General features: G+C 41.2%; 3 protein-coding genes across 7 annotated transcripts; all 3 read left to right on the forward strand.

Annotated features, from left to right (window-relative positions):
• Positions 1–597: 597 nt before the first annotated feature.
• On the forward strand, positions 598–4,481 carry LOC139542639 (lysosomal amino acid transporter 1 homolog). 3 transcript variants are annotated; one of them, XM_071348315.1, is made up of 9 exons: positions 598–793; positions 1,018–1,224; positions 1,316–1,445; positions 1,662–1,749; positions 2,457–2,602; positions 2,717–2,809; positions 2,935–3,120; positions 3,435–3,537; positions 4,095–4,481. In XM_071348315.1, exons 2-8 carry the CDS (start codon positions 1,019–1,021, stop codon positions 3,522–3,524), a joined length of 939 nt encoding a protein of 312 aa, XP_071204416.1. In that variant the 5' UTR covers positions 598–793; position 1,018; the 3' UTR covers positions 3,525–3,537; positions 4,095–4,481. The 3 variants fall into 3 exon arrangements, with proteins under 3 accessions (XP_071204416.1, XP_071204415.1, XP_071204417.1); XM_071348316.1 differs by having other exon boundaries at positions 631–906; XM_071348314.1 differs by having other exon boundaries at positions 3,435–4,481.
• Positions 4,482–7,440: 2,959 nt separating this feature from the next.
• Positions 7,441–11,301, forward strand: LOC139542640 (lysosomal amino acid transporter 1 homolog). Of its 2 annotated transcripts, XM_071348318.1 has the most exons (9): positions 7,474–7,749; positions 7,861–8,067; positions 8,159–8,288; positions 8,505–8,592; positions 9,279–9,424; positions 9,539–9,631; positions 9,755–9,940; positions 10,255–10,357; positions 10,915–11,301. In XM_071348318.1, exons 2-8 carry the CDS (start codon positions 7,862–7,864, stop codon positions 10,342–10,344), a joined length of 939 nt encoding a protein of 312 aa, XP_071204419.1. In that variant the 5' UTR covers positions 7,474–7,749; position 7,861; the 3' UTR covers positions 10,345–10,357; positions 10,915–11,301. The 2 variants fall into 2 exon arrangements, with proteins under 2 accessions (XP_071204418.1, XP_071204419.1); XM_071348317.1 differs by having other exon boundaries at positions 7,441–7,636; positions 10,255–11,301.
• Positions 11,302–14,312: 3,011 nt separating this feature from the next.
• LOC139542641 (lysosomal amino acid transporter 1 homolog) lies at positions 14,313–17,290 on the forward strand. 2 transcript variants are annotated; one of them, XM_071348319.1, is made up of 8 exons: positions 14,313–14,478; positions 14,703–14,909; positions 15,001–15,130; positions 15,347–15,434; positions 16,142–16,287; positions 16,402–16,494; positions 16,620–16,805; positions 17,112–17,290. In XM_071348319.1, exons 2-8 carry the CDS (start codon positions 14,704–14,706, stop codon positions 17,199–17,201), a joined length of 939 nt encoding a protein of 312 aa, XP_071204420.1. In that variant the 5' UTR covers positions 14,313–14,478; position 14,703; the 3' UTR covers positions 17,202–17,290. The 2 variants fall into 2 exon arrangements, with proteins under 2 accessions (XP_071204420.1, XP_071204421.1); XM_071348320.1 differs by having other exon boundaries at positions 14,452–14,591.
• Positions 17,291–25,926: the final 8,636 nt, after the last annotated feature.

Here is a 25,926-nt window from a genome sequence, read left to right on the forward strand (position 1 = left end):
TGGGCATTTTGGTAATAAGGTCATTTATTTACTTACCCAGAGTCAGATGAACTCATGGATACCATTTTTATGTCTGCGTGAGGAAGTTGCTAACTAGCTTTAAGGTAGACTTCCAGTCATTGCGCTAACACTAGTTAGCATTGGCTCGTGAAACTTCATACTGGACGCACAGACATAAAATGGTATCCACGAGTTCATCTGACTGCGGAAATAGATAAATGGCCTCATTGCAAAGTATCAATTTAAGCACTTGGAGTAATGAGTAGGATTCTGTGTTTTCAGATGCAACAGAGATTGCTTTTGATAAAAACGCTTTATCTGCCTCCCCAATGAAAACTAGTTTGAAAATTAAAACATATTTTATGGAAAATATATGTTTCTAAATTATGCACTATACTGCCTCGTTAACATGTTCGAGCGGCGCATATTTCGGTTTGATTTGAGAAAGGCGCTCCTCCCTGGCCGCTTTTGCTCGTTCACGGTGCACCGCGGCTCAGGTTAATAGAACTCCCTCAATCTGTCGTCTAGCTCCGCCTTTTCCCTGACGTTAGAGATCATCTTCCAATCATAACTAGCTAGGTCACTCCGAACACAATTGTTGTTAAGTCTATGCTTTTCTTCTTTATCTTTGCAAGCCAGTCGGCAAACAGACGCTGACTCCTGGACACACTTCAATAACTGGCCGATAATCAGGAAAGATCAGTATTTTGAATGTTCGACCGGCGTTACCTTGTTTTAGACGTTTGAATCAGCCACAACCTTGAGAAGGCAGCCGGCTAACAAGCAAGGAAACGTAAGCTAGTAACTTGTTTTATCGCCCAGCTGGAAACAGTCAGTCCATTCTTAGTACAAACCGAGGTCACTCGAGTCTGAATTCCATAGCAGATAGTAACATTTGAGACTGAGGTATAAAAAAGTTTTGCCTACAGAAATAATAAGCACATATCTACCTATAATTTGTTTCTTATTTAGCTATTTTGTCTAACTTGTGCGTTTAACCCTTTCCTCTGTGCTTAGAATGAGTCTGAATTTGGGGTCGGCTGATGGTGTCCTTACGCTGGTGTCCATTGGATGGAACACTGATGGAAACTTCAGCGCGGTGTGCCCAAATGGGTCAATATGGGTTTGGGAAGGGCTGCGGGAATGTGCCCAGGACGACAGGGACATGGCCAGTGTAATCCTGGGTCTGCTGTCAATAATGTGCTTCATGGTCTCTTCTCTGCCGTAAGTCTTGATTGGGTTTACATTATTTCAGGCCATTTCTGACTTATGGACAACACCGTTACTCTTCCCATTATTATGTTCATGAATGCAGGCAGTACTACAACTCTTGTAAGAGTGGGAATATGGACAGTGCCATGTCCATTTGGTTTCTGCTGCTGTGGCTGGGGGGTGACTCCTGCAATGTTGTAGGCTCATTCTTAGCTGACCAACTGCCGCTACAGGTAAGTGATAGCTGTCTGGGTCAGTCAATATTGCTGAAATGGTTTAAAAAATAATAGAAAACTGTTTTGGTGTCAGTCTAAAGTGAGAATAGGGAGAAACTGAAATTGTCAGCTCATCAAGATACTAATGTAAAGATGACATTTTAATATTCGGCATATAAGTATTCCCCTTGTCCACCCCACTGACATGTCTCTCTCCCCCCTTCTCTCATACAGACGTACACAGCAGTGTATTATGTCCTGGCTGACTTATTGATGCTGGGAATGTACTTTTACTATGTGGCTAAGAACAGGATGAATAACAGTGAGTTTGTTTTTGTCAAATTATCTGTTGTGAGATTTGTCAGTACTAAATCAAGGCCACTGGTCAGTGTACATTCCACCCATTGACTATTAATCGAGGGGCCTTTGTGTGTATAACAGTTTTTCCAAAATCCAGTCCTTGAGTATTCCAAACAGTACACATTGTTGTAGCCCCGGACAAACTCACCTCACGGCGAATCAGCAAATGTTCTCTCCAAGACGCCTTTGTAAAAATGTCTCATTATGCCAAAAAACATTGCAAGGTTGTTTTTAATTGAATATAGGCGTACAGTTCAGTGAACCTAACAGGTGTGTATTTTAGCATTGGAATAGCTTCAGATTGGACTGTTCTGGTCTATACATAGAGGCTCCCTAGGATTAGGCTAGTGTTGAGAAACACTGCTTGATACTAGACCTTGTGATGGTAGAAGTCCCCAAACTTTGCTTTTTTAGTACACTACCAGATCAAAATTATTCTACATTAGTGTTGAATTTTTTCCACTCATTGTCCAATGTAAAAAGGACCCAATACTGATGTCAGAAATACCGTGCATCACCACAACATTCTGTTCTTTATTTCCTTATTTTTGTGGCAGCTGATGACGCAGCGACTCATGGTTGCAGGAGTTTGCTGAGGCAGCGTCTTCCAAAAATGAAGACTAAGCCCATTTCCCCCCCCCCCTCCCCCCCTTCCCTTCCTCAACCCAGGCAGGTCGGTCTTAAATGTGGTGGGTGTGGTCTATGTCCTGGGCTTCTCTGCCGGCCTCGTGGCCTTACCTACGTCCCAACAGGATGTGGTCCTCTCTGAGTTTAAAGGGCGGGCCTTGCTGTCAACCACTGTGGATGGTATTAAGGTGAAAAGTGGTCTTTAAGCAATCAGTGGATGCTAATGTAATTTGTGTTGATATGACACTGGCCCCTGGCTAAACGTTATGCGTGACAAGCAAACTTTTTTTTTGTGTGTCCAGGCTTTCAGCACCAAGGAGATCATTGGGTATATCATTGGCTCCATATCCTCAGTGCTCTACCTCTGCTCCAGACTGCCACAGATGCACATTAATGTGAGTCTGAAAAAGAGGAGTTGGGAAGGGTTGTTGAGTGAATGAGTACTGGGTAGGCTTCCTACCTGTAAAAGTGCTGCATGGATATTTTCTTTCTCTCATATATTTTCTATCTCTCTCTGTAGTATACGAGAAAGTCGACGGAGGGTGTGTCCTACTTCCTGTTTGCCCTGGTCATCCTGGGTAACACCATGTACGGCCTGAGTGTGCTGCTGAAGAACCCTGAGCAGGGCCAGGGAGAAGGAAGCTACATCATCCACCACCTGCCCTGGCTCGTTGGCAGCCTGGGCACCCTCTCTCTAGACCTGCTGGTATCCTTCTCATTACAATGCCTGCTGGGCCTCTGGTCTCTTCAATCACATGTGTACTTGTAACATTTAGTCTGCTTGGACTTAACACTTGGCTTCTGCTTTTGGCTCTGTCCTTGTATGACAATGACCGTAATGAACTTACCTGAAGGCAATTGGTTCAGGTTGGTTTGTGACTGGTATGATGTAAGTATTTACCTGTACATTATCCTATATTTAAGCCTGCAGTCTTTGGGATGCATTATCTTTCCAGTGCCTTTTAATAAGAATATTTTAATTTCAGAAACTTCTTGAATTCCCTTGACTCACAGTATCAGATCTCCATACAGTTCTTGATATACCGCAATAATGCCCCTCTAGAGTTGGAATCGCAGCACTGTGAGAGAGCTGCTCTGCTGGACAAATGAAACTACTCCCTGGGTGCTGGATCTAGCAGTACAGACACTTATCCACACCAAATGGACTCAATTCACATTCCTAAACAGTTTTGGCAAACACAGGAAATCCCTTTCTTTAGATTTTATAGTTATTTATACAATCTGTGTTTTTAATGTTTTGAGAGACTCCACATTGTTCATTGGGATGCAGCTGTAGTTTACTCTTCTTAATGGCTCTTAATCTTTTAGTGACAGACCGTTCCACCGTTACTCAAACACTTGTAGTTTGCTTCAAACCTGTTCTGACAATCATGACGCTACTTGTCACTACATGGAACCCTCTTGTGGTTGTATTGGAATAGTCTTGTTGTATTTCAGAAGTGACGATTTAACTAGAAATATTTTTTGCAGATCACTTCACCTGTCTTCTGAGTACACAAAGACATGGAAATCTTAGTGTCTTAATATGTTCATGTGGATTTATTGTAACTAAAGTGTTAATGTCTGAAGTACTGTACTTTTTAATTATATTTGATCATTTACATCAATTGCCTTAGGGGTATTCCAGTGATTCTATTTTTATTTATATCTACTTTATAGTGGCCTCAACTGCACCCTACCGCATAACCTCTGGGTAGCCAGGTGAATGGAGAGCTTCACCAGAGATTGAAGAGGAAGCGAGACATCCCACTCCCTATTTTTTTCTGTTTCAATTGAAGTCAATGAACTAAGTAGACTTGACAAAGCTGCTATCGCATTGGGTGTCTATGGGCGAGCCACCCCCTTAAGTAGGCAATGGTAAACAGCCTGAGTGAACTATCTTTATTTATCCACCATCTTTTGCTTCACCCCGGCACAGACGGGGACTGAAACTCCACCGTCAGTGTATCCCCAAAGTTGAAGGAAGCCCGCCTGCTTGCTTGCTCTGCCCCTCCAGTACTGTTTACACCATATTTGCTTGAACAATAAAGTTGTTGCCTGAGTCAATACTTTTAAAGATACATCTTACTTCACAAGGGTGAAAATCCTACATTCAATGCATATCAAGTTTTTCCTTTCCACTATCAAAAGGTTGTGAGGTAAAATGTAAATAAAAACGTTGATATAGTTCATTGATTTGACATGCCCAATCTGAACATTTAAACCATCACAAGTTATGTTAACGATATACCCTTACTATAACATTACCCTTGGGGACCTGTGATGGAGACATTGTCCTTAAGGTTACGCAGTCATTCTTGTCCTAAAAGAGCACTGGTGTTCATGAAACAGGTTACAATTTTATAAGTAGTCTGCAACTAGGTTTCCGTGAATATGGTTTCCAACATAAGATGCACAGAACTTCTCTAAAGAGCAAGTACAAGTCTGTATTGTAATTATATTTACAGAATACAGTATTGTCCATATGACTACGTAACACCTGCCGCCTATAGGGTTACCAAAAATGGCACCACTATCAGACTACGGCAGTTCCTTTTTACTGAGGGGGAACACCTCAACCATAGGAAGACTGGTTCGACAGGCCACCTATTGAGTTGGATCATGACTTCTGAGCATTACAATGGACCAAACAACACTATATCAAAAATATATAATTTTATTATAAGTTTCTCTTTAAATTACAAGATTAAAACCACTGGCACTTTCTGTTTGTTAGCCAGTTCCAACAGTCATCAATCAATAATACATAAGATAGTAGTCTCTCTAGACTAGAGTCTGCCTCCCACAATGCCGGCTTAGGCTACACATCTGTACATAAACAAAAGTATGTTTCGCGTAGAGGAAAGTTAGTTAGTTAGTTGAGACATCCGGCATTCTTACTCACTTGTTGCCATGGCACAGTGCTTATTTTTGAGAATAGCCATAGCTAGCTACTATAGTGATCCCCTTGAGAGTGCCTAATTTCAGTGCATCATTCAGATATAGCTTGCTAGCTAATGGGTTGGTTGTGCTAGAAAATATATAATCATGCTAGCTAATTCTTTCAAAGCACCTTCCAAATGTGAAAGTACAAGACAAAAAGGACACTTACCTAAACTGTTCCTTTATCTCCTCTTGGTTGTGAAGGTAAAGTAGATAGTTAATCTCCTTACCAGAGACTTCCGCCCAAATGAGCAGTCCATGGGGGTCTAGAATGTGAAGTAAACGCCTGACTGTGTTTTGGGTGTTTTGGGTCACTTAAGTTTCCATTAAGTGTCCCATGTCTGCCCAGTTAATAATGAAGGAAAAGATAGCTACTGTTTTTTTTGCGTGTGCTGTAGAGCCGTCGATAACTCAACACCATCTATATTGCTCAATAACACTAATATCTCCCAAAGCCTCAAATTGAGGAGAAAAATAACAGTTGATCAACTCAAGCAAACCGGACATAATGGACTCCCCATTGGTCTAAGGCACTGCATCTCAGTGCAAAATGCGTCACTACAGTCCCTGGTTCGAATCCAGGCTGTATCACATCCGGCTGTGATTGGCAGTCTCATAGGGCTGCGCACAATTGGCCCAGCGTCGTCCAGTTTTGGCCGGGGTTAGCCGTCATTGTAAATAAGAATTTGTTCTTCACTGACTTGCCTAGTTAAATAAAGGTTCAATTTAAAAAAAATAAAACAATAATAATGGCAACATGTGCATGCCATGTAGCCTATGCTAACGTTTCAGCATAATAAAGGCTATTTCTCGTAATGTTCAACCTGATTATTTTGTAATAATGTAATCTTTCTCGTTATAACGTGATCTTTCCCATAATAACGAGATAATGGATTAGTTCATTATAATGAGTTATTGAATTATTTCATAACATGATTTTACAGTATCTCGTAATAATTATATACCAAAAAAATCTGAGTGGCAGCAATACGCCACCTTAAGACACCTATATGGTCTTAATTTTTTGTGTTTTGAAAAAATGCAAAGCGTATAGAACTTCGAAGTTAAATAGTTTGAGATGGTTATTTTGTGATATAGCTTGGAAACTTACAATTTAGTTGATTTGTTATTTAACCGAGGTCCCTTATTACATACATAATTGGGGGGGGGGGGGGATTCGTCATGCCTCTGTGAAAAGTGATTGTATTAGTTTTGGATCCGGTTTCCCTTCCGTTCATGAGCCAGCCAGGTGTCCAGCTCTGGCCAACTGTCGACTCAAAACAGAAGTGAAGTACTGTAGGTTAAAGAGTACCCCATTCATAGACTCTGATTGCTTTAGCGCCTATTGATGATAGTATCTTCTGATTGAGGGTGTTTTGTTAAGAGCCCGGATGCTTGCTCGCACATTAACACAGGGTCGGAATTGTAGTTCAATGGAGGCAACACTGGGCGAATGTAACTGCCGAGAGCTAGTTAAAGGGATACTTGGGCATTTTGGTAATAAGGTCATTTATTTACTTACCCAGAGTCAGATGAACTCATGGATACCATTTTTATGTCTGCGTGAGGAAGTTGCTAACTAGCTTTAAGGTAGACTTCCAGTCATTGCGCTAACACTAGTTAGCATTGGCTCGTGAAACTTCATACTGGACGCACAGACATAAAATGGTATCCACGAGTTCATCTGACTGCGGAAATAGATAAATGGCCTCATTGCAAAGTATCAATTTAAGCACTTGGAGTAATGAGTAGGATTCTGTGTTTTCAGATGCAACAGAGATTGCTTTTGATAAAAACGCTTTATCTGCCTCCCCAATGAAAACTAGTTTGAAAATTAAAACATATTTTATGGAAAATATATGTTTCTAAATTATGCACTATACTGCCTCGTTAACATGTTCGAGCGGCGCATATTTCGGTTTGATTTGAGAAAGGCGCTCCTCCCTGGCCGCTTTTGCTCGTTCACGGTGCACCGCGGCTCAGGTTAATAGAACTCCCTCAATCTGTCGTCTAGCTCCGCCTTTTCCCTGACGTTAGAGATCATCTTCCAATCATAACTAGCTAGGTCACTCCGAACACAATTGTTGTTAAGTCTATGCTTTTCTTCTTTATCTTTGCAAGCCAGTCGGCAAACAGACGCTGACTCCTGGACACACTTCAATAACTGGCCGATAATCAGGAAAGATCAGTATTTTGAATGTTCGACCGGCGTTACCTTGTTTTAGACGTTTGAATCAGCCACAACCTTGGGAAGGCAGCCGGCTAACAAGCAAGGAAACGTAAGCTAGTAACTTGTTTTATCGCCCAGCTGGAAACAGTCAGTCCATTCTTAGTACAAACCGAGGTCACTCGAGTCTGAATTCCATAGCAGATAGTAACATTTGAGACTGAGGTATAAAAAAGTTTTGCCTACAGAAATAATAAGCACATATCTACCTATAATTTGTTTCTTATTTAGCTATTTTGTCTAACTTGTGCGTTTAACCCTTTCCTCTGTGCTTAGAATGAGTCTGAATTTGGGGTCGGCTGATGGTGTCCTTACGCTGGTGTCCATTGGATGGAACACTGATGGAAACTTCAGCGCGGTGTGCCCAAATGGGTCAATATGGGTTTGGGAAGGGCTGCGGGAATGTGCCCAGGACGACAGGGACATGGCCAGTGTAATCCTGGGTCTGCTGTCAATAATGTGCTTCATGGTCTCTTCTCTGCCGTAAGTCTTGATTGGGTTTACATTATTTCAGGCCATTTCTGACTTATGGACAACACCGTTACTCTTCCCATTATTATGTTCATGAATGCAGGCAGTACTACAACTCTTGTAAGAGTGGGAATATGGACAGTGCCATGTCCATTTGGTTTCTGCTGCTGTGGCTGGGGGGTGACTCCTGCAATGTTGTAGGCTCATTCTTAGCTGACCAACTGCCGCTACAGGTAAGTGATAGCTGTCTGGGTCAGTCAATATTGCTGAAATGGTTTAAAAAATAATAGAAAACTGTTTTGGTGTCAGTCTAAAGTGAGAATAGGGAGAAACTGAAATTGTCAGCTCATCAAGATACTAATGTAAAGATGACATTTTAATATTCGGCATATAAGTATTCCCCTTGTCCACCCCACTGACATGTCTCTCTCCCCCCTTCTCTCATACAGACGTACACAGCAGTGTATTATGTCCTGGCTGACTTATTGATGCTGGGAATGTACTTTTACTATGTGGCTAAGAACAGGATGAATAACAGTGAGTTTGTTTTTGTCAAATTATCTGTTGTGAGATTTGTCAGTACTAAATCAAGGCCACTGGTCAGTGTACATTCCACCCATTGACTATTAATCGAGGGGCCTTTGTGTGTATAACAGTTTTTCCAAAATCCAGTCCTTGAGTATTCCAAACAGTACACATTGTTGTAGCCCCGGACAAACTCACCTCACGGCGAATCAGCAAATGTTCTCTCCAAGACGCCTTTGTAAAAATGTCTCATTATGCCAAAAAACATTGCAAGGTTGTTTTTAATTGAATATAGGCGTACAGTTCAGTGAACCTAACAGGTGTGTATTTTAGCATTGGAATAGCTTCAGATTGGACTGTTCTGGTCTATACATAGAGGCTCCCTAGGATTAGGCTAGTGTTGAGAAACACTGCTTGATACTAGACCTTGTGATGGTAGAAGTCCCCAAACTTTGCTTTTTTAGTACACTACCAGATCAAAATTATTCTACATTAGTGTTGAATTTTTTCCACTCATTGTCCAATGTAAAAAGGACCCAATACTGATGTCAGAAATACCGTGCATCACCACAACATTCTGTTCTTTATTTCCTTATTTTTGTGGCAGCTGATGACGCAGCGACTCATGGTTGCAGGAGTTTGCTGAGGCAGCGTCTTCCAAAAATGAAGACTAAGCCCATTTCCCTTCCTCAACCCAGGCAGGTCGGTCTTAAATGTGGTGGGTGTGGTCTATGTCCTGGGCTTCTCTGCCGGCCTCGTGGCCTTACCTACGTCCCAACAGGATGTGGTCCTCTCTGAGTTTAAAGGGCGGGCCTTGCTGTCAACCACTGTGGATGGTATTAAGGTGAAAAGTGGTCTTTAAGCAATCAGTGGATGCTAATGTAATTTGTGTTGATATGACACTGGCCCCTGGCTAAACGTTATGCGTGACAAGCAAACTTTTTTTTTGTGTGTCCAGGCTTTCAGCACCAAGGAGATCATTGGGTATATCATTGGCTCCATATCCTCAGTGCTCTACCTCTGCTCCAGACTGCCACAGATGCACATTAATGTGAGTCTGAAAAAGAGGAGTTGGGAAGGGTTGTTGAGTGAATGAGTACTGGGTAGGCTTCCTACCTGTAAAAGTGCTGCATGGATATTTTCTTTCTCTCATATTTTTTCTATCTCTCTGTAGTATACGAGAAAGTCGACGGAGGGTGTGTCCTACTTCCTGTTTGCCCTGGTCATCCTGGGTAACACCATGTACGGCCTGAGTGTGCTGCTGAAGAACCCTGAGCAGGGCCAGGGAGAAGGAAGCTACATCATCCACCACCTGCCCTGGCTCGTTGGCAGCCTGGGCACCCTCTCTCTAGACCTGCTGGTATCCTTCTCATTACAATGCCTGCTGGGCCTCTGGTCTCTTCAATCACATGTGTACTTGTAACATTTAGTCTGCTTGGACTTAACACTTGGCTTCTGCTTTTGGCTCTGTCCTTGTATGACAATGACCGTAATGAACTTACCTGAAGGCAATTGGTTCAGGTTGGTTTGTGACTGGTATGATGTAAGTATTTACCTGTACATTATCCTATATTTAAGCCTGCAGTCTTTGGGATGCATTATCTTTCCAGTGCCTTTTAATAAGAATATTTTAATTTCAGAAACTTCTTGAATTCCCTTGACTCACAGTATCAGATCTCCATACAGTTCTTGATATACCGCAATAATGCCCCTCTAGAGTTGGAATCGCAGCACTGTGAGAGAGCTGCTCTGCTGGACAAATGAAACTACTCCCTGGGTGCTGGATCTAGCAGTACAGACACTTATCCACACCAAATGGACTCAATTCACATTCCTAAACAGTTTTGGCAAACACAGGAAATCCCTTTCTTTAGATTTTATAGTTATTTATACAATCTGTGTTTTTAATGTTTTGAGAGACTCCACATTGTTCATTGGGATGCAGCTGTAGTTTACTCTTCTTAATGGCTCTTAATCTTTTAGTGACAGACCGTTCCACCGTTACTCAAACACTTGTAGTTTGCTTCAAACCTGTTCTGACAATCATGACGCTACTTGTCACTACATGGAACCCTCTTGTGGTTGTATTGGAATAGTCTTGTTGTATTTCAGAAGTGACGATTTAACTAGAAATATTTTTTGCAGATCACTTCACCTGTCTTCTGAGTACACAAAGACATGGAAATCTTAGTGTCTTAATATGTTCATGTGGATTTATTGTAACTAAAGTGTTAATGTCTGAAGTACTGTACTTTTTAATTATATTTGATCATTTACATCAATTGCCTTAGGGGTATTCCAGTGATTCTATTTTTATTTATATCTACTTTATAGTGGCCTCAACTGCACCCTACCGCATAACCTCTGGGTAGCCAGGTGAATGGAGAGCTTCACCAGAGATTGAAGAGGAAGCGAGACATCCCACTCCCTATTTTTTTCTGTTTCAATTGAAGTCAATGAACTAAGTAGACTTGACAAAGCTGCTATCGCATTGGGTGTCTATGGGCGAGCCACCCCCTTAAGTAGGCAATGGTAAACAGCCTGAGTGAACTATCTTTATTTATCCACCATCTTTTGCTTCACCCCGGCACAGACGGGGACTGAAACTCCACCGTCAGTGTATCCCCAAAGTTGAAGGAAGCCCGCCTGCTTGCTTGCTCTGCCCCTCCAGTACTGTTTACACCATATTTGCTTGAACAATAAAGTTGTTGCCTGAGTCAATACTTTTAAAGATACATCTTACTTCACAAGGGTGAAAATCCTACATTCAATGCATATCAAGTTTTTCCTTTCCACTATCAAAAGGTTGTGAGGTAAAATGTAAATAAAAACGTTGATATAGTTCATTGATTTGACATGCCCAATCTGAACATTTAAACCATCACAAGTTATGTTAACGATATACCCTTACTATAACATTACCCTTGGGGACCTGTGATGGAGACATTGTCCTTAAGGTTACGCAGTCATTCTTGTCCTAAAAGAGCACTGGTGTTCATGAAACAGGTTACAATTTTATAAGTAGTCTGCAACTAGGTTTCCGTGAATATGGTTTCCAACATAAGATGCACAGAACTTCTCTAAAGAGCAAGTACAAGTCTGTATTGTAATTATATTTACAGAATACAGTATTGTCCATATGACTACGTAACACCTGCCGCCTATAGGGTTACCAAAAATGGCACCACTATCAGACTACGGCAGTTCCTTTTTACTGAGGGGGAACACCTCAACCATAGGAAGACTGGTTCGACAGGCCACCTATTGAGTTGGATCATGACTTCTGAGCATTACAATGGACCAAACAACACTATATCAAAAATATATAATTTTATTATAAGTTTCTCTTTAAATTACAAGATTAAAACCACTGGCACTTTCTGTTTGTTAGCCAGTTCCAACAGTCATCAATCAATAATACATAAGATAGTAGTCTCTCTAGACTAGAGTCTGCCTCCCACAATGCCGGCTTAGGCTACACATCTGTACATAAACAAAAGTATGTTTCGCGTAGAGGAAAGTTAGTTAGTTAGTTGAGACATCCGGCATTCTTACTCACTTGTTGCCATGGCACAGTGCTTATTTTTGAGAATAGCCATAGCTAGCTACTATAGTGATCCCCTTGAGAGTGCCTAATTTCAGTGCATCATTCAGATATAGCTTGCTAGCTAATGGGTTGGTTGTGCTAGAAAATATATAATCATGCTAGCTAATTCTTTCAAAGCACCTTCCAAATGTGAAAGTACAAGACAAAAAGGACACTTACCTAAACTGTTCCTTTATCTCCTCTTGGTTGTGAAGGTAAAGTAGATAGTTAATCTCCTTACCAGAGACTTCCGCCCAAATGAGCAGTCCATGGGGGTCTAGAATGTGAAGTAAACGCCTGACTGTGTTTTGGGTGTTTTGGGTCACTTAAGTTTCCATTAAGTGTCCCATGTCTGCCCAGTTAATAATGAAGGAAAAGATAGCTACTGTTTTTTTTGCGTGTGCTGTAGAGCCGTCGATAACTCAACACAATGTAGGTAAACTAATGACAACACCATCTATATTGCTCAATAACACTAATATCTCCCAAAGCCTCAAATTGAGGAGAAAAATAACAGTTGATCAACTCAAGCAAACCGGACATAATGGACTCCCCATTGGTCTAAGGCACTGCATCTCAGTGCAAAATGCGTCACTACAGTCCCTGGTTCGAATCCAGGCTGTATCACATCCGGCTGTGATTGGCAGTCTCATAGGGCTGCGCACAATTGGCCCAGCGTCGTCCAGTTTTGGCCGGGGTTAGCCGTCATTGTAAATAAGAATTTGTTCTTCACTGACTTGCCTAGTTAAATAAAGGTTCAATTTAAAAAAAATAAAACAATAATAATGGCAACATGTGCATGCCATGTAGCCTATGCTAACGTTTCAGCATAATAAAGGCTATTTCTCGTAATGTTCAACCTGATTATTTTGTAATAATGTAATCTTTCTCGTTATAACGTGATCTTTCCCATAATAACGAGATAATGGATTAGTTCATTATAATGAGTTATTGAATTATTTCATAACATGATTTTACAGTATCTCGTAATAATTATATACCAAAAAAATCTGAGTGGCAGCAATACGCCACCTTAAGACACCTATATGGTCTTAATTTTTTGTGTTTTGAAAAAATGCAAAGCGTATAGAACTTCGAAGTTAAATAGTTTGAGATGGTTATTTTGTGATATAGCTTGGAAACTTACAATTTAGTTGATTTGTTATTTAACCGAGGTCCCTTATTACATACATAATTGGGGGGGGGGGATTCGTCATGCCTCTGTGAAAAGTGATTGTATTAGTTTTGGATCCGGTTTCCCTTCCGTTCATGAGCCAGCCAGGTGTCCAGCTCTGGCCAACTGTCGACTCAAAACAGAAGTGAAGTACTGTAGGTTAAAGAGTACCCCATTCATAGACTCTGATTGCTTTAGCGCCTATTGATGATAGTATCTTCTGATTGAGGGTGTTTTGTTAAGAGCCCGGATGCTTGCTCGCACATTAACACAGGGTCGGAATTGTAGTTCAATGGAGGCAACACTGGGCGAATGTAACTGCCGAGAGCTAGTTAAAGGGATACTTGGGCATTTTGGTAATAAGGTCATTTATTTACTTACCCAGAGTCAGATGAACTCATGGATACCATTTTTATGTCTGCGTGAGGAAGTTGCTAACTAGCTTTAAGGTAGACTTCCAGTCATTGCGCTAACACTAGTTAGCATTGGCTCGTGAAACTTCATACTGGACGCACAGACATAAAATGGTATCCACGAGTTCATCTGACTGCGGAAATAGATAAATGGCCTCATTGCAAAGTATCAATTTAAGCACTTGGAGTAATGAGTAGGATTCTGTGTTTTCAGATGCAACAGAGATTGCTTTTGATAAAAACGCTTTATCTGCCTCCCCAATGAAAACTAGTTTGAAAATTAAAACATATTTTATGGAAAATATATGTTTCTAAATTATGCACTATACTGCCTCGTTAACATGTTCGAGCGGCGCATATTTCGGTTTGATTTGAGAAAGGCGCTCCTCCCTGGCCGCTTTTGCTCGTTCACGGTGCACCGCGGCTCAGGTTAATAGAACTCCCTCAATCTGTCGTCTAGCTCCGCCTTTTCCCTGACGTTAGAGATCATCTTCCAATCATAACTAGCTAGGTCACTCCGAACACAATTGTTGTTAAGTCTATGCTTTTCTTCTTTATCTTTGCAAGCCAGTCGGCAAACAGACGCTGACTCCTGGACACACTTCAATAACTGGCCGATAATCAGGAAAGATCAGTATTTTGAATGTTCGACCGGCGTTACCTTGTTTTAGACGTTTGAATCAGCCACAACCTTGAGAAGGCAGCCGGCTAACAAGCAAGGAAACGTAAGCTAGTAACTTGTTTTATCGCCCAGCTGGAAACAGTCAGTCCATTCTTAGTACAAACCGAGGTCACTCGAGTCTGAATTCCATAGCAGATAGTAACATTTGAGACTGAGGTATAAAAAAGTTTTGCCTACAGAAATAATAAGCACATATCTACCTATAATTTGTTTCTTATTTAGCTATTTTGTCTAACTTGTGCGTTTAACCCTTTCCTCTGTGCTTAGAATGAGTCTGAATTTGGGGTCGGCTGATGGTGTCCTTACGCTGGTGTCCATTGGATGGAACACTGATGGAAACTTCAGCGCGGTGTGCCCAAATGGGTCAATATGGGTTTGGGAAGGGCTGCGGGAATGTGCCCAGGACGACAGGGACATGGCCAGTGTAATCCTGGGTCTGCTGTCAATAATGTGCTTCATGGTCTCTTCTCTGCCGTAAGTCTTGATTGGGTTTACATTATTTCAGGCCATTTCTGACTTATGGACAACACCGTTACTCTTCCCATTATTATGTTCATGAATGCAGGCAGTACTACAACTCTTGTAAGAGTGGGAATATGGACAGTGCCATGTCCATTTGGTTTCTGCTGCTGTGGCTGGGGGGTGACTCCTGCAATGTTGTAGGCTCATTCTTAGCTGACCAACTGCCGCTACAGGTAAGTGATAGCTGTCTGGGTCAGTCAATATTGCTGAAATGGTTTAAAAAATAATAGAAAACTGTTTTGGTGTCAGTCTAAAGTGAGAATAGGGAGAAACTGAAATTGTCAGCTCATCAAGATACTAATGTAAAGATTACATTTTAATATTCGGCATATAAGTATTCCCCTTGTCCACCCCACTGACATGTCTCTCTCCCCCCTTCTCTCATACAGACGTACACAGCAGTGTATTATGTCCTGGCTGACTTATTGATGCTGGGAATGTACTTTTACTATGTGGCTAAGAACAGGATGAATAACAGTGAGTTTGTTTTTGTCAAATTATCTGTTGTGAGATTTGTCAGTACTAAATCAAGGCCACTGGTCAGTGTACATTCCACCCATTGACTATTAATCGAGGGGCCTTTGTGTGTATAACAGTTTTTCCAAAATCCAGTCCTTGAGTATTCCAAACAGTACACATTGTTGTAGCCCCGGACAAACTCACCTCACGGCGAATCAGCAAATGTTCTCTCCAAGACGCCTTTGTAAAAATGTCTCATTATGCCAAAAAACATTGCAAGGTTGTTTTTAATTGAATATAGGCGTACAGTTCAGTGAACCTAACAGGTGTGTATTTTAGCATTGGAATAGCTTCAGATTGGACTGTTCTGGTCTATACATAGAGGCTCCCTAGGATTAGGCTAGTGTTGAGAAACACTGCTTGATACTAGACCTTGTGATGGTAGAAGTCCCCAAACTTTGCTTTTTTAGTACACTACCAGATCAAAATTATTCTACATTAGTGTTGAATTTTTTCCACTCATTGTCCAATGTAAAAAGGACCCAATACTGATGTCAGAAATACCGTGCATCACCACAACATTCTGTTCTTTATTTCCTTATTTTTGTGGCAGCTGATGACGCAGCGACTCATGGTTGCAGGAGTTTGCTGAGGCAGCGTCTTCCAAAAATGAAGACTAAGCCCATTTCCCCCCCCCCCCCCCTCCCTTCCCTTCCTCAACCCAGGCAGGTCGGTCTTAAATGTGGTGGGTGTGGTCTATGTCCTGGGCTTCTCTGCCGGCCTCGTGGCCTTACCTACGTCCCAACAGGATGTGGTCCTCTCTGAGTTTAAAGGGCGGGCCTTGCTGTCAACCACTGTGGATGGTATTAAGGTGAAAAGTGGTCTTTAAGCAATCAGTGGATGCTAATGTAATTTGTGTTGATATGACACTGGCCCCTGGCTAAACGTTATGCGTGACAAGCAAACTTTTTTTTTGTGTGTCCAGGCTTTCAGCACCAAGGAGATCATTGGGTATATCATTGGCTCCATATCCTCAGTGCTCTACCTCTGCTCCAGACTGCCACAGATGCACATTAATGTGAGTCTGAAAAAGAGGAGTTGGGAAGGGTTGTTGAGTGAATGAGTACTGGGTAGGCTTCCTACCTGTAAAAGTGCTGCATGGATATTTTCTTTCTCTCATATTTTTTCTATCTCTCTCTGTAGTATACGAGAAAGTCGACGGAGGGTGTGTCCTACTTCCTGTTTGCCCTGGTCATCCTGGGTAACACCATGTACGGCCTGAGTGTGCTGCTGAAGAACCCTGAGCAGGGCCAGGGAGAAGGAAGCTACATCATCCACCACCTGCCCTGGCTCGTTGGCAGCCTGGGCACCCTCTCTCTAGACCTGCTGGTATCCTTCTCATTACAATGCCTGCTGGGCCTCTGGTCTCTTCAATCACATGTGTACTTGTAACATTTAGTCTGCTTGGACTTAACACTTGGCTTCTGCTTTTGGCTCTGTCCTTGTATGACAATGAACTTACCTGAAGGCAATTGGTTCAGGTTGGTTTGTGACTGGTATGATGTAAGTATTTACCTGTACATTATCCTATATTTAAGCCTGCAGTCTTTGGGATGCATTATCTTTCCAGTGCCTTTTTAATAAGAATATTTTAATTTCAGAAACTTCTTGAATTCCCTTGACTCACAGTATCAGATCTCCATACAGTTCTTGATATACCGCAATAATGCCCCTCTAGAGTTGGAATCGCAGCACTGTGAGAGAGCTGCTCTGCTGGACAAATGAAACTACTCCCTGGGTGCTGGATCTAGCAGTACAGACACTTATCCACACCAAATGGACTCTCAATTCACATTCTTCTTGGTCAGGGAGGTGACCAAGAACCCGATGGTCATTTTGACAGGGCTCCAGAGTTCCTCTGTGGAGATGGGAGAACTTTCCAGAAGGACAACCATCTCTGCAACACTCCAACAATTAGGTCTTTATGGTAGAGTGGCCAGACGGAAGCCACTCCTCAGTAAAAGGCACATGACAGTCCGCTTGGAGTTTGCCAAAAGGCACCTAAAGGACTCAGACCATGAGAAACAAGATTCTCTGTTCTGATGAAACCAAGATTGAACTATTTGGTCTGAATGCCAAGCGTCACATCTGGAGGAATTCCAGGCACCGCTCATCACCTGGCCAATACCATCTCTAAGTTGAAGCATGGTGGTGGCAGCATCATGCTGTGAGGATGTTTTTCAGCAGCAGAGAATTGGAGGTCTAGTCAGGATCGAGGGAAAGATTAACAAAGCTAAGTACAGAGAGATCCTTGATGAAAACCTGCTCAGGACCTCAGACTGGGGCAAAGGTTCACCTTCCAACAGGACAACGACTCTAAGAACACAGCCAAGACAACGCAGGAGTTGCTTCGGGACAAGTCTCAATGTCCTTGAGTGGCACAGCCTGAGCCCGGACTTGAACCTGATCAAACATCTCTGGAGAGACCTGAAAATAACTGTGCAGCAACGCTCCCCATCCAATCTGACATAGCTTGAGAGGATCTGCAGAGAAGAATGGGGGAAACTCCTGAAATATAGGTGTGCCAAGCTTGTAGCGTCATACCCAAGATGACTCAAGGCTGTAGTCGCTGTCAAAGGTGCTTCAACAAAGTACTGAGTAAAAGGTCTGAATACTTATGTAAATGTCATTTTTCAGTTTTTTATTTGCATTTGCAAAAATTTCTAAAAACATGTTTTTGCTTTGTCATTATGGGGTATTGTGTGTTGATGAGGGTTAAAATGTAATACATTTTAGAATAAGGCTGTAACAAAATGTGGCAAAAGTCAAGCGGTCTTATTACTTTCCGAATGCACTGTATAACTTGACTAATAACTCACTAACTACTAGAGGTCGACCGATTAATCGGAATGGCCGATTAATTAGGGCCGATTTCAAGTTTTCATAACAATCGGAAATCAGTATTTTTTGATGCCAATTTTGCCTTATTTTTAATATTTTTTTACACCTTTATTTAACTAGGCAAGTCAGTTAAGAACACATTCTTATTTTCAATGACGGCCTAGGAACGGTGGGTTAACTGCCTTGTTCAGGGGCAGAACAACAGATTTATACCTTGTCAGCTCGGGGATTCAATCTTGCATCCTTACGGTTAACTAGTCCAACGCTCCAACCACCTGCCTCACGAGGAGCCTGCCTGTTACGCGAATGAGGTAAGAAGCCAAGGTAAGTTGCTAGCTAGCATTAAACTTATCTTATAAAAAACAATCAATCAATCATAATCACCAGTTATAACTACATATGGTTGATGATATTACTAGTTTATCTAGCGTGTCCTGCGTTGCATATAATCGATGCAGTGCGCATTCGCGAAAAAGGACTGTCGTTGCTCCAACGTGTACCTAACCATAAACATCAATGCCTTTCTTAAAATCAATACACAGAAGTATATATTTTTAAACCTGCATATTTAGCTAAAAGAAATCCAGGTTAGCAGGCAATATTAACCAGGTGAAATTGTGTCACTTCTCTTGTGTTCATTGTACGTAGAGTCAGGGTATATGCAACAGTTTGGGCCGCCTGGCTCTTTGCGAACTAATTTGCCAGAATTTGACGTAATTATGACATAACATTGAAGGTTGTGCAATGTAACAGGAATATTTAGACCTATGGATGCCACCCGTTAGATAAAATACGGAACGGTTCCGTATTTCACTGAAAGAATAAACGTTTTGTTTTCGAGATGATAGTTTCCGGACTCGACCATATTAATGACCTAAGGCTCGTATTTCTGTGTGTTATAATTAAGTCTATGATTTGATAGAGCAGTCTGACTGAGCGATGGTAGGCACCAGCAGGCTCGTAAGCATTCATTCAAACAGCACGTTCGTGCGTTTTGCCAGCAGCTCTTCGCAATGCTTTAAGCATTGCGCTGTTTATGACTTCAAGCCTATCAACTCCCAAGATTAGGCTGGTGTAACCGATGTGAAATGGCTAGCTAGTTAGCGGGGTGCGCGCTAATAGCGTTTCAAACGTCACTCGCTCTGAGACTTGGAGTAGTTGTTCCCCTTGCTCTGCATGGGTAACGCTGCTTCGAGGGTGGCTGTTGTCGGTGTTCCTGGTTCGAGCCCAGGTAGGAGCGAGGAGAGGGATGGAAGCTATACTATTACACTGGCAATACTAAAGTGCCTATAAGAACATCGAATAGTCAAAGGTATATGAAATACAAATCGTATAGAGAGAAATAGTCCTATAATTCCTATAACTACAACCTAAAACTTCTTACCAGGGAATATTGAAGACTCATGTTAAAAGGAACCACCAGCTTTCATATGTTCTCATGTTCTGAGCAAGGAAGTTAAACGTTAGCTTTCTTACATGGCACATATTGCACTTTTACTTTCTTCCAACACTTTGTTTTTGCATTATTTAAACCAAATTGAACATGTTTCATTATTTATTTGAGGCTAAATTGATTTTATTGATGTATTATATTAAGTTAAAATAATTATTCATTCAGTATTGTAGTAATGGTCATTATTACAAATACATAAAAAAAAATCTTCCGATTAATCGGTATCGGCTTTTTTTGGTCCTCCAATAATCGGTATTGGTATCGGCGTTGAAAAACCATAATCGGTCGACCTCTACTAACTACCAAAGGATATGAACAAAATGTACACACGTGACATGCAGCTCTTGCTTTGATCTCAAAACAAGCGCGTCTACTCAAGACCACTTATGCTGTAAACACAGTCCAGTTCAAAGTAAATGGCACAGATCCATATATGCATCTCTTATTGGCTGAGTCGTGCGTGTCAATACAATAGAATCCTACTCCGATGCATTCTGCCTACAACAAAATCTCTTGCATAGTTATTTTTGTTTCTGTAAGTTGCATTGAAAGTGGCTAATATTGCGTTGATTCGATCACAATTGCACTGAAAAGGGAAACATTGATAGTGTTAACAGGGAAAACTCTAGAACAGGGGTCACCAACCTTTTCTGAGTCAAGATCACTGAGTAAAAATGTAAACAGAAATGTAAGCCTATGCAACATTAACTAATTAAAAATGGTACTGTAGCAATGAGGTTTATGTAGTAAGCTATAGGCTGAATACATTATCACCGCATATTGGCTTTGCTTGAATTGCCCTGCCAATGCATTGTTGTTGGGGCCATTTCACAAAATATATTTCAAAATTCGAGGTAGGCTATATGATCACACTGGTAATCGATCCTTTGTTGTATTACTTGTGATGCACAGCTGAGGAACATTTAAACGTATTTTACTGGGCTGATGGTGCCTGCATCTGATGGTCAGTCTCAGCAGAGGGAGAGCAGCAGACTGAGGGTCCGCCTTTCAACATCCCTCCGCTCTCCCTTTCCTCCACTGACACTGACCAAAAAGGGACACCAACTGGAAGATGAGTCACACCCCATAATCTGTGCCTCATGCACAAATTCATGTTGTTACTCCTATGAACAGAGAAAGTGAAATATTCCTTGATATTAAAAAAGACTCAAGCTGCTAATAATAACTACAACGCAAGCCTATATATTCACTTTCCTAGCTTTACTAACGCAGTGCTTGTTGTAGCGCTGAGTGGAAATAGGAAGTGGCTTTTAAAAGTGTTGAATAATGCTGAGTAAGAACTAAAACATGAACTCACTCAAAAAAACTTTGCTGTATTCGTTGACAGCCTCTCTCTTGTCATCGTTTTAAACATTTTGAAATCTCACAGTATCAACTTTGCTGTAGAAAAAAGAGCGTGGCTCACAGTTCGGCTACATCCGGGTTACACACAATTGCATCAAAACCGAATGTTACCTTACTACGTTACCCATAACGCACGTCAGTGTTTTAAAGCTATACCCCGACTTTACCAACACCACTTACTTTCTATGTATAGTGTATCATGCTCTTCTTTTAAATACATTAGTTTGCGCTTATTCCCTCCAAGCTATGGTGATCTGCCTCTAGAAAATGATTATATTACTGCATTACAGACATTATTTCTTCAAGAGTTGAGTGCATTAAATAATTTGTATTATGGGAGTGCAAGAGATGACTGACAACATTACAGGGATGGCACGTTAAATGAATGTGTCTAACGAAATGAGGATTGGAATGGTCTTCCACCTGAACTGTCCAAATTGTCATCATCAGGGGTTCCAGGGGTTGCTGGCTATCAATGATCCAGGGCGAAAAAGTCCCCCAGCTCATCTGTCTTTGGTCTTAGTGGGGGTCCGCCTCCAGTCTTGAGACGCTCCCTACGAGTAACAACATTTTGTCGTCTTTAAGTTGTATGTTTTTTTAAAGGTCCTTAAAGACAAGACAATATAGAAAATTATATTAGTAATTATGTATGTTAGTTTGTTTTACATTTCTGTCACAAATACATTTAGGCCCCACTGTGTTGTTACACAAGAAAACTAACATTTCAAAGTGAGTCTGATTCGTAAAAGTGGGCTAACAATAAATACAGTATCTTACCTGAAGTTGTGGTAGTGTCCTTTTGTTTACTTTTTCTTTTAGATCCGCCCATTGTTTGGTTTAGGTGACTTACTCCAATTCCACACAATGCTTACGTATTAGTGTATTATTTTGATAATGTATTCAGCCTATAGATAATATATTTTAGATTTTAGATTCTTCAAAGTAGCCACCCTTTGCCTTGATAACACCTTTGCACATTCTTGGCATTCTCTCAACCAGCTTAATCTGGAATGCTTTTCCAACAGTCTTGAAGGAGTTCCAACATATGCTGAGCACTTGTTGGCTGTGTTTCCTGCAGTCCAACTCATCCCAAACCATCTCAATTGGGTTGAAGTCAGGTGATTGTGGAAGCCAGGTCATCTGATGCAGCGCTCCATCACTCTCCTTCTTGGTCAAATAGCCCTTACACAGCCTGGAGGTGTGTTAGGTCATTGTCCTGTTGAAAAACAAATTATAGTCACACTAAGCCAGCAGCATACCACCCTGCATCCCACTGCTGGATTGCTTCTAAAGCTAAGCAGGTTTGGTCCTGGTCAGTTCCTGGATGGGAGACCAGGTGCTGTTGGAAGTGGTATTGGAGGGCCAGTAGGAGGCACCCTTTCCTCTGGTCTGAAAAAAATGTCCTGATGCCCCAGGGCAGTGATTGGGGACATTGCCCTGTCTAGGATGCCATCTTTCGGATGGGATGTTAAACGGGTGTCCTGACTCTCTTTGGTCACTAAAGATCCCATGGCATTTATTGTAGGAGCCTAGGTGTCCTAGCTAAATTCCCAATCTGGTCTTCATACTGTACCATCATGGCCACCTAATTATCCCCAGCTTACAATTGGCTCATTTGTCCTCTCCCCTGTATCTATTCCCCAGGTTGTTGCTGTAAATGAGAAATGTGTTCTCAGTCAACTTACCTGGTTAAATATGTGCAAACCAGATGGGATGGTCTATTGCTGGTTAAGTATGCCTTGAAATCTAAATAAATCACAGACAGCGGTACCATCACATTTCCTGCTTCACGGTGGGAACCACACACGTGGACATCACCTACTCTGCATCTCAGAAAGACATGGTGGTTGGAACCAAAAATCTCACATTTGGACTCATCAGACAAAAGGACAGATTTCATGTCCATTGCTTGTGTTTCTTGGCCCAAGCAAGTCTCTTATTATTGTTGGTGTCCTTTGGTAGTGGTTTCTTTGCAGCAATTTGACCCTAAAGGCCAGATTCACACAGTCTCCTCTGAACAGTTCATGGTGAGATGTGTCTGTTACTTGAATTCTGTGAAACATTTATTTGGGCTGCAATTTCTGAGGACCCTACCTGGTAACTCTAGTAACTCTGGTAACTCTGGTAACTCTAATGAACTTATCCTCTGCAGCAGAGGTAACTCTGGGTCTTCCCTTCCTTTCCTGTGGCGGTCCTCATGAGAGCCAGTTTCATCATAGTGTTTGATGGTTTTTGTGACTGCACTTGAAGAAACTCTCCGGATTGACTGACCTTCATGTCTTAAAGTAATGATGGACTGTCGTTTCTCTTTGCTTATTTGAGCAGTTCTTGCCATAATATGGACTTGGTCTTTTACCAAATAGGGATATCTTCTGTATACCACCCCTACCTTGTCACAACACAACTGATTGGCTCAAACACATTAAGATAGAAAGAATTTCCACTAATTAACTTTTAACAAGGCACACCTGTTAAAAACTTCTTGTCAATAGGGGGGCGCTGTTTTCACTTTGGAAAAAATCGTGCCCAAATTAAACGGCCTCGTACTCTGTTCTAGATCATACAATATGCATATTATTATTACTATTGGATAGAAAACACTTAGAAGTTTCTAAAACTGTTTGAATTATATCTGTGAGTAAAACAGAACTCATTTGGCAGCAAACTTCCATACAGGAAGTGAAAAATCTGAAAACGAGGCTCTGTTTCAGGGCCTGCCTATTCAACTGGCTTTTATTTATCAATATGTATGCACTTCATACGCCTTCCACTAGATGTCAACAGGCAGTGGAAGGTTGAATGGGGTGTCTAGCTTGATCTGAGGCCGAATAAGAGCTTTTGGAGTGACAGGTCAGCCATTTTGTCAGTTTTCCACAGCGCGAAGGAGCTCCACAATGTCTTCTGAAAAGCGTTCGGTATACACGGCGAATATCTCCGGCTCTGATTTTATTTGATACATATGAGAAAAACATCATAAAGTAGGATTTTTCAACCGAGTTTTATCAGTTTATTCAACGTTTATTGGGACTTTTGCAATTTTCCGTTCTTTGCGCCAAGAGAAGATGGGCATGTTCGCGCCACATGGCTAGCCAAGGTTGCTAATTCGACAGAAGAAATGGACATTCTAAAACCAAACAACGATTTATTCTGGACCAAGGACTCCTTGCACAACATTCTGATGGAAGCTCAGCAAAAGTAAGACACAATTTATGATGTTATTTCGTATTTCTGTGGAATATGTTCACTCCAACAGGGGGTAGAATATATGAGCGCTGTCTCACAATAATGCTTTTTGTATGTTGTAGTAAAGTTATTTTAAAAAATCTAACAGTGGTTGCATTAAGAACCAGTGTATCTTTCATTTGCTGTACAACATGTATTTTTTAGTAAAGTTTATGATGAGTTCTTTGATTAGATTAGGTGACTGTCCAAAATATCTCTGGAGATTTTGGTGAATTGTTGCTACATATTCACAATGTATAACCACGATTTGCAGCTCTAAATATGCACATTTTCGAACAAAACATAAATGTATTGTATAACATGATGTTATAAGACTGTCATCTGATGAAGTTGTCCAAAGGTTAGTGATTAATTTTATCTATATTGCTGTTTTTGTGAAATCTATGCTGGCGGTGGATAAATAGCTTTGTGTGTTTGGCTATTGTGATGAGCTAATAGAAATATATATTGTGTTTTCGCTGTAAAACACTTAAAAAATTGGAAATATTGTCTGGATGAGTATTTATGTATTTCACGTTGCTCTCTGTAATTATTCTGGCTGCTTTGGTGCTATTTGTGATGGTGGCTACAATGTAAAACCAGGATTTGTAGCTATAAATATGCAAATTTTCGAACAAAACATAAGTGTATTGTATAACATGATGTTATAAGACTGTCATCTGATGAAGTTGTTCTAGGTTAGTGATTAATTTTATCTCTATTTGTGGGTTTTGTGAAGGCTACCTATGCGGTGGAAACATGGTGAAAATATGCCGTTGTGTGTTTGGCTATTGTGGTTAGCTAATATAAATACATATTGTGTTTTCGCTGTAAAACATTTTAAAAATCGGAAATGATGGCTGGATTCACAAGATGTTTATCTTTCATTTGCTGTATTGGACTTGTGATTTCATGAAATTATATTATATGATATCCCTGTCCCGTTAGGCTAGGCTATGCTAGTCAGCTTTTTTGATGAGGATGCTCCCGGATCCGGGATGGGTATGAAGTAAAGGTTAATTGAAATGCATTTCAGGTGACTACCTCATGAAGCTGGTTGAGAGAATGCCAAGCGTCTGCAAAGCTGTCATCAAGGCAAAGGGTGTGTTGGGTGGTCCTTTGCATGGGGTGATTTAGTTCTCAGCCTGAGAACTAAAGCACTACATCTCCATTACCCAGTATTTTTTCATCATTGCGCATTGCAAGCATACAAAGGTTATCACATATATACAGTAATCATGGTATTGGTGTAGCCCCACACCCGAACCCCAGGGTAACCCCCAACATTCCCCCTTTTGAGACTACCTAGTCTCATATAACCATGTACAGAAATTGACGGTAGACACCTGGAACTTTTAACCATTCACATATAGGTAGTATAGTAATCATCCTCTGAGTCAGTGGGGCAAGCAAGAGGGTCATAGTTTGGGTCAACACCAGTGGCATCATAGTATTCATCATAGGAGGCAGGTAACGCCAATACCATTAAACCAGGCATGGTCTTCTTCACTGCCCATTTACCAAGAGAACAAAAAATCAAAACACAGCAAAAGCATATCAACACAGGAA

Source organism: Salvelinus alpinus, chromosome 17 (assembly GCF_045679555.1).
Source record: "Salvelinus alpinus chromosome 17, SLU_Salpinus.1, whole genome shotgun sequence".
In the NCBI taxonomy this organism is placed as follows: domain Eukaryota; kingdom Metazoa; phylum Chordata; class Actinopteri; order Salmoniformes; family Salmonidae; genus Salvelinus; species Salvelinus alpinus.

Excerpts from the sequence above, each read along its gene's own strand:
- LOC139542639 (XM_071348314.1), top strand. The coding sequence starts at position 1,019 with ATGAGTCTGAATTTGGGGTCGGCTGATGGTGTCCTTACGCTGGTGTCC. Across the intron at positions 1,750-2,456 it reads TAAGAACAGGATGAATAACA|GCAGGTCGGTCTTAAATGTG; the intron begins GTGAGTTTGTTT and ends TCCTCAACCCAG. Across the intron at positions 2,810-2,934 it reads TGCCACAGATGCACATTAAT|TATACGAGAAAGTCGACGGA; the intron begins GTGAGTCTGAAA and ends CTCTCTCTGTAG.
- LOC139542640 (XM_071348317.1), top strand. The coding sequence starts at position 7,862 with ATGAGTCTGAATTTGGGGTCGGCTGATGGTGTCCTTACGCTGGTGTCC. Across the intron at positions 8,289-8,504 it reads CTGACCAACTGCCGCTACAG|ACGTACACAGCAGTGTATTA; the intron begins GTAAGTGATAGC and ends TCTCTCATACAG. Across the intron at positions 9,425-9,538 it reads CCACTGTGGATGGTATTAAG|GCTTTCAGCACCAAGGAGAT; the intron begins GTGAAAAGTGGT and ends TTGTGTGTCCAG.
- LOC139542641 (XM_071348319.1), top strand. The coding sequence starts at position 14,704 with ATGAGTCTGAATTTGGGGTCGGCTGATGGTGTCCTTACGCTGGTGTCC. Across the intron at positions 16,288-16,401 it reads CCACTGTGGATGGTATTAAG|GCTTTCAGCACCAAGGAGAT; the intron begins GTGAAAAGTGGT and ends TTGTGTGTCCAG. Across the intron at positions 16,806-17,111 it reads CCCTCTCTCTAGACCTGCTG|ATCTCCATACAGTTCTTGAT; the intron begins GTATCCTTCTCA and ends TCACAGTATCAG.